Source organism: Anthonomus grandis, chromosome 3 (genome assembly GCF_022605725.1).
Source record: "Anthonomus grandis grandis chromosome 3, icAntGran1.3, whole genome shotgun sequence".
Lineage (NCBI taxonomy): Eukaryota > Metazoa > Arthropoda > Insecta > Coleoptera > Curculionidae > Anthonomus > Anthonomus grandis.
Window position 1 is genome coordinate 47260789 of NC_065548.1, and position 16315 is coordinate 47277103.

The 16315-nt window shown below is 34.7% G+C and overlaps 1 protein-coding gene across 1 annotated transcript in view; it reads left to right on the plus strand.

Moving 5' to 3' along the window:
- LOC126733812 (targeting protein for Xklp2-like) overlaps window positions 1–16315 on the plus strand; it is a 119216-nt gene that overhangs the window by 37688 nt on the left and 65213 nt on the right. Inside the window, exons 6-7 of the mRNA XM_050437226.1 lie at window positions 3690–3865; window positions 8939–9046. Coding sequence (XP_050293183.1) covers window positions 3690–3865; window positions 8939–9046 — 284 coding nt within the window. The remainder of the gene's footprint in view (window positions 1–3689; window positions 3866–8938; window positions 9047–16315) is intronic.

Sequence of the window (16315 nt, forward strand, 5' to 3'; positions counted from 1 at the left end):
TCGCACAAAGCAGAGATGCTGTTAAAATTTGTGGTCATAACAAAAATTGGTGACTTCTTACCAATGTTAGTTCTCGAATGAGGACAATAAAATGTTTCGGTAAGCCGTGAGTTACATCTTGGTACTCTAAAGTTTAACATTGATAAAAGATGGGGCGAATCAATAAGATTGTGAGTAAGCTTATACAGTGTGGTGACTTTAACTGGAATAAATTCAGTTAAAACTAATCAAATTTTATCTCGCAAAATTCCTGAGACCCGTCGATTTTTGTTTATTTTTTTTCACATTTCAAGATAGTTTTTGTATTTTTTCATCTACAGGGGGATCCAAATTAACCCAAACTTTTTTTTTCAAATGGAAAGCCACTTTTTTAAAACTCTCATTGAAAAGAGCCCTTTTTCTTGATTAAATTGCCCTATTTACTTTTGTGATTATCTTATGAATTATCTTTATGAGTTATTTTAACAAATGTTCAAAATTTCCTCCTTGAACTTCTAAGCATTTTTCACATCTGCGAATTAGCTCGTCATGGGTTGATCGGCTTGTCTAACCCTTTCCATACAATCCTGCTGCGTTGTTAATGGATTGAAATAAACAACATTCTTTATTGTTCCCCACATAAAATAATCTAGGTAACTGCCCTAGATCCGGAGAACGAGGAGGCCACAAAATAGGTCCGTTATTGGCAATCCACTTGTCATTAAATGATGCGTCTAAGAATCTTATTACAGAAAAGGTTCGGTGTGGTGGTGCACCATCATGTTGGTAATAAATGTTTCGATGTTCTGCCAATGGTAAATTCATTAAATATTCTGTATCCAAATCCTCTAGAATATTTAAATATCCTTCTCCTGTAAAAATTGATACAGAATTAAAAATTTAAACGTAATATGCATTAAATTTATAAGTGACTTGCCATTTAAGTTTTCTTCGTAAAAGTGTAATTTAATGATTCGATCATTTCTGATAGCACAAAAAATATTAAATTGCCAGACATCTTGATAATTTTGTGATCTCACAGGATGAGGATTTGAATCACTCCAAACATGGAAATTATGTCTGTTAGAAATACTATTTTTTAAAAATTTTGCGTAGTTTGCATACCAAAATGTAAAAATAACTTATCAAAATGCAAAATAATGACAAAAGAGGAATTAAAACATTTGAAATCGCGTCGTTTAATTGATTTTTTGCTACGAGATTCTTCAATTCCATAAAAAATTGTTAACCTTTCAGATTAAAACAAAGGATCAATATTTCAATTATAGGTTTTTCAAATTAGTTTAAAACTAAAAAAAATAATTTTGTGAAAATTTGTCTATTTGATTTTTATTTTTGTTAAGAAAGTACTGTATCGAAAGGTCACTGTTGAGAAAAGTGGACTGTATTTATTGTTTTTTGACAATTAATGGTTGTGAGACCTTACCTAATTTTCTCTCGATTACAGTTTTTCACTCGCGTTAGCTGGCCAGCTTTTTCTCAGTACGAAATGAGGATTATCTCATAAACACGGGATTGTAGCGGGTGGTACTACGAGGGATGTCTTTTAAGTTTTGCATATAGAAACATAGAGGACGTCACTAATCAAATGTCATTAGTCAAACTTAACCTCAAACTTTACTTTTCTTAAATTCAAAACATCAGTGCGATACATATAGTTTTACAGCTACAGTGAATTTTTAAAGGTAGCAAATTGCGCATACCATGGAATTAAACAGAGAACATTTTCGGGCCATCATTTTTTACAATTTTCGAAGGCAATTATCTCAACAAGAATGCTGTGCTGAGTTGATTTCTGTTTTCGGTAATGAAGCACCACATCAGTCGACAGTTTCTCGTTGGTATGCAGAATTCAAGCGTGGACGGGTTAGTCTTAGCGACGATCCAAGGTCAGGTGCACCAAAAACGGCTGTCACCCAAGAAAACATCGATGCTGTGCGTATGCTTATCACGGAAGATCGACATGTGACATATCGTGAGATTGAGGCTTCATTGGCGATTTTAAAGACCTCAATTCAAAAAATTTTGCATGAAGAATTACGGGTAAGAAAATTAGTTTCCCGCTGGATACCGCATCTGTTAACTGAAGAACAGAAAGAAGCTAGGGTGATGTGGTGTCAAACAACTCTAGACCGCTTTGAGGCAGGAAACTCTAAAAATGTGTACAGCATTGTCAGTGGTGATGAATCATGGATTTACTCATATGAACCTGAAAATAAACGTCAGCCGTCTGTATGGGTATTTCAAGATGAAGAAAAGCCAACAAAAGTCATTCGTTCTCGAAGTGTATCCAAAAAGATGGTTGCAACATTTGTCTCAAAAGCAGGTCATGTTGCAACAATTTCTCTGGAGAATCAACGAACTGTTACTGCCGATTGGTACATTACCATTTGTTTGCCGAAAGTCATCGCTGAGATTCGAAAAGCGAACCCACAACGACGAATCATCCTCCACCAAGACAATGCAAGTTCGCACACAGCCCGGAAAACTATTGAATTTTTAACTTATCAAAACGTCGAATTATTGGATCATCCTCCGTACAGTCCCGACCTAAGTCCCAACGATTTCTATACTTTTCCAAAAATCAAGAATGAACTGCGTGGTCAGAGGTTTCAGACGCCAGAGGAAGCAGTTAACGCCTTTAAAAATGCAATTTTGACAGTACCCACAAACGAGTGGAATAACAGCTTTGACAACTGGTTTGAGCGCATGCAAAAGTGCATTAAATTTCGTGGAGAATACTTTGAAAAACAATAAAGTCGTTAAAAGTTATTTTTTGTTTTATTCCAGCTGCATATGCAAACCTTAAAAGACAACCCTCGTAGATACGTGAACGATGCGGTTTAGCGATTTACGCGATTTATAGCGATTTATAAGGCATCAAAACATTCTTTTGGATGCATTTGGATAGAAATACTTTAACTAACTGTTTCTACACAGTGAGCCAAGCGAAATTGAGTTAAAGCTTAAAGTTTAATGAAAATTTGAAATAGAATGAAGAATGAACTACTTGATTCAAATTGTTGTAAAATTTAAGAAAACTGAACATACCGCCCACCAAAAATGCATTGCATTTTTCAGTGACATTTGACATAGCTTGACTACAGGTCGCTTTAAGGTGCCATTACTGGTTGGAACAGTAGCGACTCTGACTACTCCATCCGAACCCGGATGTACCTCCTTAACTCGATATATGCCACTGCAGGGGCGGTGCTAAGTCACTGCGAATTAGCACTAGAGTTCCAGGAGAGAGGTTAACAATAGGCTTATGCCATTTGGCACGTTGATGTAGCGTGTGCAAATACTCACTATACTACTTGATTCAAACTGTTGTAAAATTTAAGAAAACTGAACAAAATGAAAAAATTAAACACTTTATTTTTAAACTTCATTTTTATTTATTATCGTACAAAAGCTGTTGCAATAATGTATTATTATTTTATGCTAAATAATCCTCACCTTTTTTTTTCTAATTTCCAAAGATTGACCACTGTGCGTCGGATATACTATTTTCCTGGTTGATTGTAACCCCGACGCACCTATATTGTGTTTACCTCCCATTGTAAAATTGTGTTCTAGCCTAAGGTCTCTTCTTGTTCTTTTACTAACATCCATGTATTTCGTTTTGTCCTCGTTCATTTTACTTAAAATGATACAAAGAAATATTTAATACATCGTTTTTATTTTAGGGCAATTTAAGTAAGCTAGCTCAACATAAACCACATTCCTCTGTAGATGATTTAAAAAGTCAACCAAGCAAATTCGTCTCAATGGCTGAAGCCATTAACAAGTTTCAGACGGCGACACCGATCAGGTTTAGGAGCAAGCCAAGCATAGTACAACCCAATGACAAATGTTTGACCAGGTACTTTCTACTCATTTAGGATACAACATAGTGCAAAAATGAAATCTTAATATTACAATTACAATACCTTATCTTCAAACTAATATCTAATCAATCTGTGTTAGGTTAATTCTAATTATAATATACAGAGGGAAATCAAGAATGTGTTCGATTTCGAAAAACAACGCTCGATTTTTATTTTTTGTCGCGATTTTTTTGATGATGAATTCATGTATACAGGGTAAACCAAATATAAGCAACGACTTCATTTTTTTAAATGGAAACACCTATTTTTTATTCCATTTTTGAATTCTGCATAGAATTTTAAGTATATTTTGTATGCCATGTCTTATACCCAATGCTAACATTATTAATAAATTTGCAACTGTTTGGGTCATTTGAGCATATTCAAACATGCTTTTTCATAGTTTTTTAACAGGTATATTTGATTTTTGAGACCTTGTTACCATTTAATAGCATGGAAACAGTATGTTTTACTTTACGTAAATGTCAGTAAGTACCCAGATAGGCCTATTACATGTTCAGTGGTAAGAAAAATTGAAAAAAGATTTTGGTCATGTTAGAGACAAATATGACCTGGGCCGTCCCAGACAGACTATTAGATATTTTGCTCGATTTACAAGAAAATCCACATAAATCAACTCGACTCGACGTTGTTGCAGATCAGTCGGTTAGTAAATCATGTGTTCTAAAATATTTGCATAGGAATAAATGGCATCCATATAAAATTCATTTAATTCAGGAGCTTATTGAAAATGGACACATCCGCAGAATAGAGTTTTGCGAAGTTTTTTTTTAAATGATTCTGTAAATAGGCAAAATTTTCGTTATTGGGCACCAGAAAATCCACATTGGAGTATGGAAAGTCACACATAATTTCCCAAGAACTTAAACGTATGGGCAGGGATTGTGGGCACGTCAATTGTGGGTCCCTATTTTATTGAGGCCGCACTTTTCTCTGAAAAATATTTATAGTTGCTTCAAAATCAGATAGTACGAGGGGCAAGTAAAAAGTAAGGTTCCCAACGCTGTAGCTCCGCCGCGCGTGTTGCTAGGCGGAATCCGGCAACACCGCCGTGTGCGTCTGTTCCCCTGTTCCTTCCTAGCGGCCGGGGAAGTCGCTACGACGCTCAGTGCCACAAGAGTCTACGTAACAACTTTTCAGATAGAGCGCACTGGTATTCCCCGTCGCCTTATCGCCCCGTGGCCCCGTCAAGCCATCGCTGAAATTGTATTACCTGTATAATAAATCGTTTTTCGAGGCTGAAAGCTGAAATGGTTGTTTTGATTTAGATAGATTTACTGGTGACACGTTAATTGAGTTATTTTAGGTATATCAGTATTAATAAAATCTGTTTTTTAACAGTTTTATTCATCTTTGGCCCGTATCTAAAATATATGTACATCTTGATTGTTTCAAATATTGCACTAACTTTTTGACTTTTGAACTACTTCTACTTAACCGATTGTTACAAAATTTTACACAAACATTGGGTTCTTGTCTTATGACAATACAATATTATTATATTCACCAACCTTATGGAATTAACCCGGCATTGGCAACCAGCAACCCCTAGGTAGGTACCTTAATAGAGGGAGGAGATAGCTTTATGATTTTAAATTAGAATAAGGACAAATTTAATAAAATACCTCGTTTTAAAGGTTTCATTCGGTCAGGTGAAATTGTGCACTCATAGAAGTAATAAAATGCTAATTAAAAGACAAGCCAAAAACCAGAAAATAAAATATAATAATCTACTTTTGGTATTGATATATTAAATATGTAGGTAGTATTTCTAAATAAAATTATGACCTCTGGATCAACTTTTAACAATTTATTAAAATAACGTGAGGTGCACATTCGCCAAAAAAAATTATAGCTGATGCGCCAACCTTACAAACACAGAGTTGCCCAAAAAAGAGGCTTCTTACACCTGCGAAAATTGGCCAAAAAAGGGCTTTTTTGGATAGGTGAGATCTAAGAATCTTAAAGGTTTTTTGATATGGGGTTTTAAAATATTTGTTCAGAAAGGACAAAACTAGACTTCTGTAGTTTTATTTTTTTTAATTAGGCCTAAAATCATATAAAAAAAAAACAATGCTTAAACATAGAGAAAATTAAGGTAATTTTCAACGCTATATTTTAGCTGTTTAGAATTTAAATTTCTATACTCATTTTGTTATTCGAACGCAATTAGTATCCAAAATATGTCAAAGTTAATATTTAGATATGTACATGTGCATGTGAATTACTTATAAATATGAGTTTTGACACCAGTTCACGTACAGGGTATTCGAATAATCGAAAGGAAATATATAATACTAGCTTTACACCCGCGGCGTTGCCCACGAAATTTTTTTTAGCAATGTTGCCATTAGAATTAACTTAACCCTCTTAAAGCCTGAATTTCGAAAAACCAAAAACATGTGTCAATTATTTTTTCAAGGAGATGCTATGTACCAAAATTGATTCCAATCGGATAATGTTTAGGGTAGTAATGGGGCAACAACCCCTAACTCTTCGAAAGCTCCTAGCACTTCGTAGAATTTTGAAAAAATATAAATATGTGTCTTCTTATTTCTTAAGAAGATACTTTGTACCAAATTTTATTGGAATTGTATGAAGTTTAACAATTTTTTTCATAAGAACTAATTAATATTTAACCCCGCTAGGGACTGAATTTCAAAAAATCCAAAAACACGTGTAATTTTTTTTCCTAAGGAGATGCTATGTACCAAATTTTGTTGCAATCGGATTATCTATAGGATGATAACGGGAAATCACCCCCCAATATTCGTCGATAGCCCCTAACACGTACCCTTTTAAATTAGAATTTAAAAAAAGAAAAAATACGCGTCTGCTTATTTTTTAAGAAGATACTTTGTACCAAATTTCATTGCGATCTAATGACGCCTAACGATTTTGCCATAAGGGCCTACATCCCCTATTTAACCCCCTTAAGGGCTGAATTTCGAAAAATCCCTTCTTAGCGGGACATCCATTTTTGCAAAGAATCTATATCCCAAATTTGTTTCTACATTAAGCGGTTTGGGCTGTACGTTGATACGTTAGTCAGTCAGTAAATTTCACGTTTATATATTTAGATAAGGCTTGAAAAACGGCTTGAAAAACCTAATATCTAAATACAATCAATACAGGATAATATAAAGTGCAAGTACATATTTAAATAAATCGACGGGGCCACGGGGCGATCAGGCGACGGGGCGAAACAGTGCGCTCGATCGGAAAAGTTGTTACGTAGACACTTGTCTCAGTGCCGGCCTGACAGCCGTTCGAGATGGAGCCCGCAATCGCCGTCACCGCCAGGTGCGAGATCCGGGCAGTGATCCGTTTTCTCAACGCCAAGAAGTTACCGCCTGTTGAAATTCATCGGCAGTTAACAGAAATTTATGGGGAAGCTTGCATCAGTGTGCAACACGTCCGTAAATGGCGCAGAGAGTTTTCCGGAGGACGAACAGACATTCACGACGAGCCAAGAAGTGGAAGGCTCAGTGTCATCGCAATCATCGCAGGAAGCATCGGTGTCCGACGACGTCGTGGCAAAAATCGAGGTGTGGTGTGTGCGTGGTGGGTACCGCATATGCCCTCAGAAACCCACAAAGAGAACCGCGTCAAGTGTGCTCGGGAGTTTCTTCAGCAATGTGCCGAGAATACTGAAGAATTTTTGGACTCTATTGTAACGGGAGATGAAACGTGGTGCCATTGCGTCACGCCGGAAACCAAACAACAGTCCAAACAATGGCGCCATTCCGATTCGCCCAGACCGAAGAAATTCAAGCAGACGCTCTCCGCAGGAAAAGTGATGGCTACGGTTTTTTGAGACCGTAAAGGCGTCCTTCTCGTGGATTTCATGTCTACTGGGACCACCATAAATTCGGAAAAATACTGCAAGACACTAAAGAAACTCAGAAGAGCCATCCAAAATCGCCGGAGAGGAAGACTCACGAAGGGCGTTAGGCTCCATCACGACAATGCGCGCCCACACGTCTCTCGCAACACCAAAGCCTTAATCGAACAATTTGGCTGGGAAATCGTGGAGCAAGCTGCCTATAGCCCTGATCTTGCACCGAGCGATTTCCACTTGTTCTCGAAATTGAAGCAACACCTGGGTGAACAACGCTTCGCTACGGACGAAGAAGTCCAGAATGCAGTCACCACGTACCTCAACGGGTTGGCGGCGGAGGTTTTAGAGGCAGGTTTTCAAAAGTGGATTTCTCGACAGCAAAAATGTGTAGAAAAATTTGGCGACTATGTAGAAAAGTAGCTAAGAGACCAAGCTTTCAGATAGTGTAATTCGCAATTTCAATAAAAAATGTCTTACACCTGAAAAAAATGTCGGAACCTTACTTTTTACTTGACCCTCGTACCTAGTTTAATTGCACTTTATTCAAATGGTGAAAACTCATTTATACCGGCAGAATCGATATGGTTCCAACAGGATGGCGCTCCCCACACTATTCGCGAACAGTACGAGATTACCTACCTTACCAACATTTTCCCAAATAGATGGATTGGAAAGGCGAGTTTCATTGAATGGCCAGCAAGGTCGCTAGATTTAACCCCATTGGATTTTTATCTATGGGTTATCTAAAATCTAAAGTTTATTTTGATAAACCTGAAGTTTAGAAGAATTAAAAAATACAACAAAGAAATACAACAAATCCGGCCTCAAACAATAAGTAAAGTATTACAAGAATTTGAATATCGATTTGGTTACTGTCAGGAAGTTAATGGTCAATAATTTGAACATTTATTTTAATTTTTTGTTTTGTTTTTTTTTTCGGAACTGTTCATCTTTGGTCCACCATCATTCATTCATCATCAAAAAAATCGCGAGAAAAAATAAAAATTAACGTGTCCCAGCGTTTGTTTTTCGAACACACCTCTGAATTTTAAATGAATTTGTTCCAACTTGCGCGTCCTCACTGTATAGAGTGTCTTTTAAAACCTCTGATGATACTTTTCATTAAGCAAAACATGTAACTTTAATTTGCCATACTGTTTTCTTGAGACCGAGACTTTATTATAACATGATTTAACGATTTTAATAGGACAGTGCCACAGAGTCCAGCGTTGCAAACTAAAGCTCGAAGCAGACCTATTACGAACATTTTAACGCATGAGGAAAAAGAATTGCGTCAGTTCGAAGAACTTCAAAAGTAAGTAACAACTGTGTTTTCAATTGCTACGAATATTGTAATTATGTTTATAAATCAAACATGAAAGATGTCCAATGATCTAATTGTATATTATACTTATTGTCGGTTTAATTAAAATAATTCATTTCTTTTAAGAAAACTTATAATCAATATCAAACGCTATGTCAAACAGCAGGGAATCGCCACCTCCTTCTTTTTTTTTGCTTCTATCCATTAATGGATGTTTGGGATCATTTCTGATCATTTTTCCCTATCTCTGGTGGTGCGAATTAATTCTCCTGTGGTGGCTATTTCGGTCCAATATTTGATATTTTAAACCGCTGCTGTCTAACGTACAAAGTGGCAAAACGAAACGGCGGCCATGTCGGGCTAGTAAAGATTTTCTTCTTCTTCTTCCTCAAATACAATGGACTCGCGTCGTATTTCGACGGCCGCCCAATCTTGTTTACGGATCTACAGTTTAACGTGGGTTTCGAACCACAAGTGTTTTGTTTTTATAAGACAAACACAAACAACCATGCCCATGCCGGAATTCGAACCCGAGACCACACGATTGCATTTCGAACACTTTGCCCACGGTGCTACCGGGGTGCGTATTGGCATTCTCTACTACGATAGAACGCAGGCCTAAAAATTACATCGTCGAAATGCAGTAGAAGATGCCAGACATAGTACGCCGAAAAACGTTGGCCATTCTCTACTGCGATTGGACGCATATCTCAAAATTTGAGACGTCGAATTGCAATAGAAAATGCAAAAATCGGCGTAATGTTATATAATACCTAACTACAATAAAGTTAAGACTCCAATTTAATTATAAAAATGAATGCTGTCGCGAAAGACCTGTTGACAAAGTGATTTTCATCTTGTAAATAGGGACTGTTTTTGGAAATCTTGTTATTAAATAAATTTAAAAAAACAACTAATTTAAGCTAAAACGATTTTTTTTTATGTTTCATTATAAAAGGGTCACATAATTTGTTTACAAGTAAAAAAATATTATACCTTACTACAATAAGACGCAAAAAAGTTAAAGACTCCAAATTAATATTAAAAATGAATGCTATAGCAAAACACTTGTTGACAAAGTGGTTTTCATCTTGTAAATAAGGATAGTTTTTTTGGAAATCTTGTTATTAAATAAATAAAAAAAACAACTAATTTAAGCTAAAAATACATTTTTACAAATACAAAAATACTTAACCTCTTTAAATTAATGACCTTTGGTATTTGGCCTATTTTTATTGATATTAACTGAAAGATTTCTTTTCTTTTTTGGTACTCGTTTTGTTCCGTCAAAGCGGAATGGTTACTTATTTATATATATATTTTTTTCTTTATTGGGTCTTGTGTTTAAATATAATTAACATGAGCTTTATTGGCTTTAAATTCTAATCTTATTCTAATTACTTTCGCGGCCTTTTATCGCGTCATAGTGAGACAGCCTTATTCTTTGACCGAGAAGAGTCGCACGCATCACCAGGTAGTACTGCACCGAATTTTGATGCAGTCAGGAGAAGCGCATAAACCTTGAACAAAATAGGTTGCTCTCAATATACACACATATTTTTCGCGAGTGAATTCCAAAGACATTAAGTGCCGGCACGTCTTTAAGCAAAATAACCCTCCGGAGGTGAACCTGTGGGACAAGCAGTTTGAATTGGATAGAAAAAGAAGCGACAGCAAGGTAGGCCACCACTTTAATAGGGTTGTCTTAACCGTCGTTATATTTCATTCCACCTATAAAAATACAGTCCACTATTCTAATTTTATATTTCTCCAACACGTTTATTTTCGACGTTTGAGGGTCTCCCTGATTGAATTCTTTTAGAACCACTCTTCAAACCATCTCGATTTTTATGTCTGACCGTAGAAGTAGGTTGTACCCCAATTTGTTTACCATACTTTTTTTTAAATTTGCCTGCTATATTAATAATGCAGGATTGCACTTCTGTCGCGGACTGTACTTTATTTAGTGTAATGTTAATTTTGTGCATAGCTTCAATTACATCAGGTGTGGGGTTTTTAACAGCTATATCTAAGATTCTTATAAAATTATCTTTTAAAGCATCTGTTTCTTGGATACATAAAATATTGCTTGAACTTGCATCATCATTTTCTATTTCCTATATTTCTTTTCCATACTCATATTATATTGTCTACTTGAAATTGATTTATTGCATTCTGTAGTTATGTCCATATCATTGTAAAAATTTACATTTGCTTTATCTCCTAAGGCCAATTTTGCCAGTAAAACTCTATCATCATAGCTTAATAATGGCGAAATATCAATGACTAATGAAAACTGTTCTTGGACTGCACACAAATGCTTGCAAAATCGACCTCCTACGCCAAAGGGACAATCACAGAGTGCTATATCTGTGTATACCGTATAAAATAGAAGGCTGTCGTTTGCCTAACAAACTCTAAATGTTTGTGCATCAATTTGATAAACATTTAGGTTCTTTGCCTTTTGGGAGAATTTTAAATAAAGTAATTTTGGTTGACTTCGTCTAGAATCAGCAAATTCGAGTAAATATTTTTTATGATAACTTTCAAAAACAGTAACTATAAACTCAACAAGGGCATAACCATTGAATGCTTTACAGCGTTGAAGAACAATATCTTTAAATATTCTTATAGAGGCCTCTACGTAATTGTTTGTATTAATACCTCTTGTAATAAAATCTTTCCTCAAACATAAACACCATTCGACTCTTCTTTCCCAAATAGAAGCGACATGGCTTAAAAGCAAAGGATATTTTTTACATCGCTCATCAGTCAACATTTTGTTATATTCATATTCAGCTTCTTTAATGCAAGATGAATAAATTATAGTTTGAAGCATTTTCATTATAGGTCTTCTATGCTCTTTTGAAATACCATTTTTAGATGCCCAAAGCCACCTCCAGAATGCTTGGGCAAGATGAAATGAGAAGAAGGAAAAACTAATTTTAGAGCATTCCGTTCACTAGGACTATCATCAGTCATAAAGACCAGTGGGTATCCTAAACCACCAAATCCTTTGGTAGATAAATGTTCTTTAAGAGTGTTAAAAGGTAGGGTGTAATTTCTGTCGCTCTGCGATGTATGAAGTATGCACGCTAAAGGAACTGCACCAACTTTGGTGGCTGTGTACAGGGTGGCCAGATAAGAATGCAAAGTGCTATATTTTGGAAACTATTCGTCGTAGAGACTTGCGGTAAAAAATTTTATGATTAAAGTGGCTAAAAGAATATCGTGGAAAATATTTTGACATTTTCAAGATGGTCGCCAGGGGGCGTAACTGCCATCTTAAACCTTTTAAGTAAATTTTCACTGAAATCTACCCAGTAAATGTTACGAAAAAATATATGCTTTTTAAAGCTGAGCTCTACTCGAGTAATTTTTGTTTAACACTTTGTGACGTATCTATTAAAATAAAGTGGTGGGGGATATTTCAATTGTTTTTTTAAATAAACAGCTGTAACTCCTAAACGACTGAACGGGCAACGAGACCAAGTTTGTTAAAATCCGTTCAGTCGTTTAGGAGTTACAGCTGTTTATTTTAAAAAATATTGAATATTTTAGTAAATTATTTTATCTACGGCTTTTTTGACATGAGAAATTTAAATTTTATATTAGTTTGGCCTTTACCTGTAAGTAGCGCCAACTATATTTATGTTTTCAGCTATTTAAAGAGTCATAACTGAAGACCGAATTTATAAGCAAAAATAAATTTAAAAAAAGTTCTTAAAAAAGCTAAATATTTCGTGAAAAAAGCAAGAAAAATGCCAAAAAAGCAACAAAAAAAACGAAAAAAAAATTTATCGTTTAACATACAACAGTTTCTTATCTTAAAAAATATTAAATGTTTAAAATAGCATTTATTTTTATAGAAAAAATAACGTAAGTAATCCAAACGAAAGACATTTCAAATACAAACTAAAACTGCAACAAATCATAATCTAATCATCTTAAAAAAACAACTACCTAACTACTAAATACTATTTCAAATGTTCCTTCGTTAAATTATGTCGATTGTCATTTAAGATATAATATTTATACCTGTAATTTTTTTTTCCATATCGACACTAATAATGCAAATTTAAAATTGGAAATAATATCTGGATCCAAATTAATTTCACCGACGATCTTTCTCTAATGTTTGAAATCCGATATTTTTTCTAAAACATCTTTCAATTTATTTTTTACCAAAAAACAAATTATTATCAGAACATAAACCAAGCGCGGATCCCTAACCCATCCCAAAGATTTGTTTTTTATAAGAAAAAATAATAAACAATACTTTGTTGGCTAATTAAAAGCTCACATATTAGGTATATTACTATTTTTTTTCTTTTAACGTATTTAAATATCTGTGTTTTATTCACCTAATACCTGTATTAAGTAGTAAAAAGAACTTTTGAAACTTGATTACCCCTCCTAACTTGGCACGTAGATCCGCCACTGACATAAACAAATGACTGTCAACTTTGTTATTTTAAATGGAACACTCCGTATATTAGTAAAAAAATTGGATTCTCCTCTTCTTTCTCATTTCAAAAACATATAATATGTCTATGTTTGCTTTAGCCGTTATAACATATTTTATTTTCGAACTTAGGTTCATATGAACTTTATTTTTAAACAAGGAAACACATCCTGAATTTTTTTGCAATATTAATGAAACACCCTGTACAGTTAATGTTTCTAAGGTGAAAAAGCTCCTTAACGATACAGATAAATATTTTGTATCAACATGAAGCCATATAATGGATAATAATATACTCTTACCTCCATTTATAATACAAATGTTTTATTTGCCGAGCGGTGGGATTCAATTTTGCGTTAGTAAGAGCTTCCTGGAAATTGAAGCTTTCTAAAAGAAGAACTTCATGAAATGCTTTAGCAGCTGCTGGGACCATACCGTCCTCGAAATAACCAGTGAATTTTTGTTTAACTTCGTTAGCCATTCTAAGAAAACTATAAGCTTTGGCCACATTAACTCTATGGTTGTGTTGATAGTTTACCTTAAAAAAAAACTCGATAATTATTTAAAAAGTCATATTTTTCCACTTATTTTATAGTATTACAGTTATAACATACCTTTATAATGGTATTCAGGCCTTCTTTTAACAAAATATCTTTCCTTAAACTGTTCCGAGTTGTTATTTTAATTTTAATGTCGATTTGGGCCTTGCAGTTTTTATCACGAATCCTAGTGTCATTTCTCTTACGTTTCAGTGTTTTCCCATATGAACTATGTTGACAAACATAAACCTCCTTTCGAGACTTAAGGCGCTGCACATTAGGAAATGAATAACGAACAATCCAATTTGTGCTCGTAACGTCTCCGAATTCGGTTATTATCTTGTCACAAAATGTTTACGGACATTTTTCGTTCTCATCAAAAGCAGTACGGAACTCACAAATAAAATTAAAATCTTGGTTAAAAGTAAATTGAATTAATTTGCTTTTGGTATTATTGCAAAACTGACTTAGCAATTTTCGCACAACACTTTCCTCCATAATTCACAAATAACTATATACCCTCTACTCTACACTTTATAAGCGATAAATAAATACTAACACATTAATTCCTGTCTAGCGTGCAAATAAAATCACAGCGTTGCCGCCAAATGCAACAAACGCACCAAACACCGGCAAAGACCATTGCGGCCTAATAAAGTAGCCAATGTTAAAATTTTATGTCATTTAAGATATCTAGCATCTTCTACTGTGCTTCGATGCTTAAATTTTAGATATGCGTCCAATCGCATTAGAGAATGGCCAACGTTTTTCGGGCAACTATGTCTGGCATCTTCTACTGCGTTTCGACGCTGTAATTTTTAGGCCTGTGTCCTATCGTAGTAGAGAATGCCAATACGCTACCGGGGTCGGCAGTAGAGATTTTAAAAAGAAAACGCTCCAACATTTTAAATTACCAGGGGAAAACATTTAATACAGTTTTTTGGAAAACCTGTATTAAATCCCAATTCTTTGTCAAATTATTAATTCATAACAATCATACATAAACACTAGTCCAACAAATCCTAGAAATTCCCACCGCTAACCTTCACTCAATAATACAGATTTTGTTCAAATTGGCATTTAGGGGGGGCAAAAATAAAAATGTCAAAATGCAAATAAACAATAAATAATATATCATTTAGAGGCCAGTTGAGTGAAATTGGATTATTGATTTTTAGTTTATTGTGTTAAACAAAGTAATAGTCAAAGTAATGTCTTTACATCGGTAGAAAGCAGATTAAATATTTTAGGTGCCATATTAGAAATATGGATTGGAGTTTTGTGAAATAACTAGTGAAAGAGCATTTTAAATAATCCCAATTATGTGTTAAACATTTGTTTCTCAGATGAATGTTCGTTTTTCTTAAACGGCACTGTAAGCCGTCATAATTACGGTAATTGGTCGGACCACAATCAACACATTTATCACGAAGCACATATTCAACATTCCCAAAAATTAAACGTTTAGTAGTGTGGCATTTATGGCGATCATATTATTGAACATATTTTTTATAGCCGGTAATCTTGATGAGGATATGTACCTCAGGTTGCAAGAAGCTATCGATGTACGAACAATATTAAAAATGACAATAACAATCAATACGTTGAAGGCGAGGTGTTGTTTCAGCAGGATGATGCACTTCCTCATTACTCAATAGCTACCCGCAATTAGGGTCAATTGGGGTAAATGTAAACTGGGGTAATTGTAGACACATCTAAAATAAGAAACACAACAACATTTAGTTTTTAAATTTGGCGCGAAGCTCACTATTCGAGTCGTGCCGACGTTGGGCGAACTCGGTTTCCCTCGAAATTTTACTCCTGTTTGTGCTCTTCTTGCATTAGTTGGCTGATCCAATTTGATGTGTTTGGTGGTTTTATGTTGAATTTCGGCACTGAAGTTTTCGAATGCAAATCATCGAGGTAAGTTAGATATTTCATTTGGACATTGTTTGTTATACTATTGTGTCTATTTTACTCCTAAATGTCTGTCGACAAATTTTATAATTACTAAAATAATTCAGTGTTTACATTTCCCCCTAATAAATTTGTTCTTGGGGGAAATGTATACACTCTTTTGGGGTAATTGTAAACATGATAAAATTAGTGTCTCGCCGATAATTTATGTAAAATGAGTAATTTCTTTGTCTTGTTGCAGTGTAAAGTTGCCTCGTACTTACGTACTCGTACGAAAAAAGAACCACCTTCTTATACAACTGAAGATGTTGCGAATGTCTTTGCAGATGTCCAAAATAA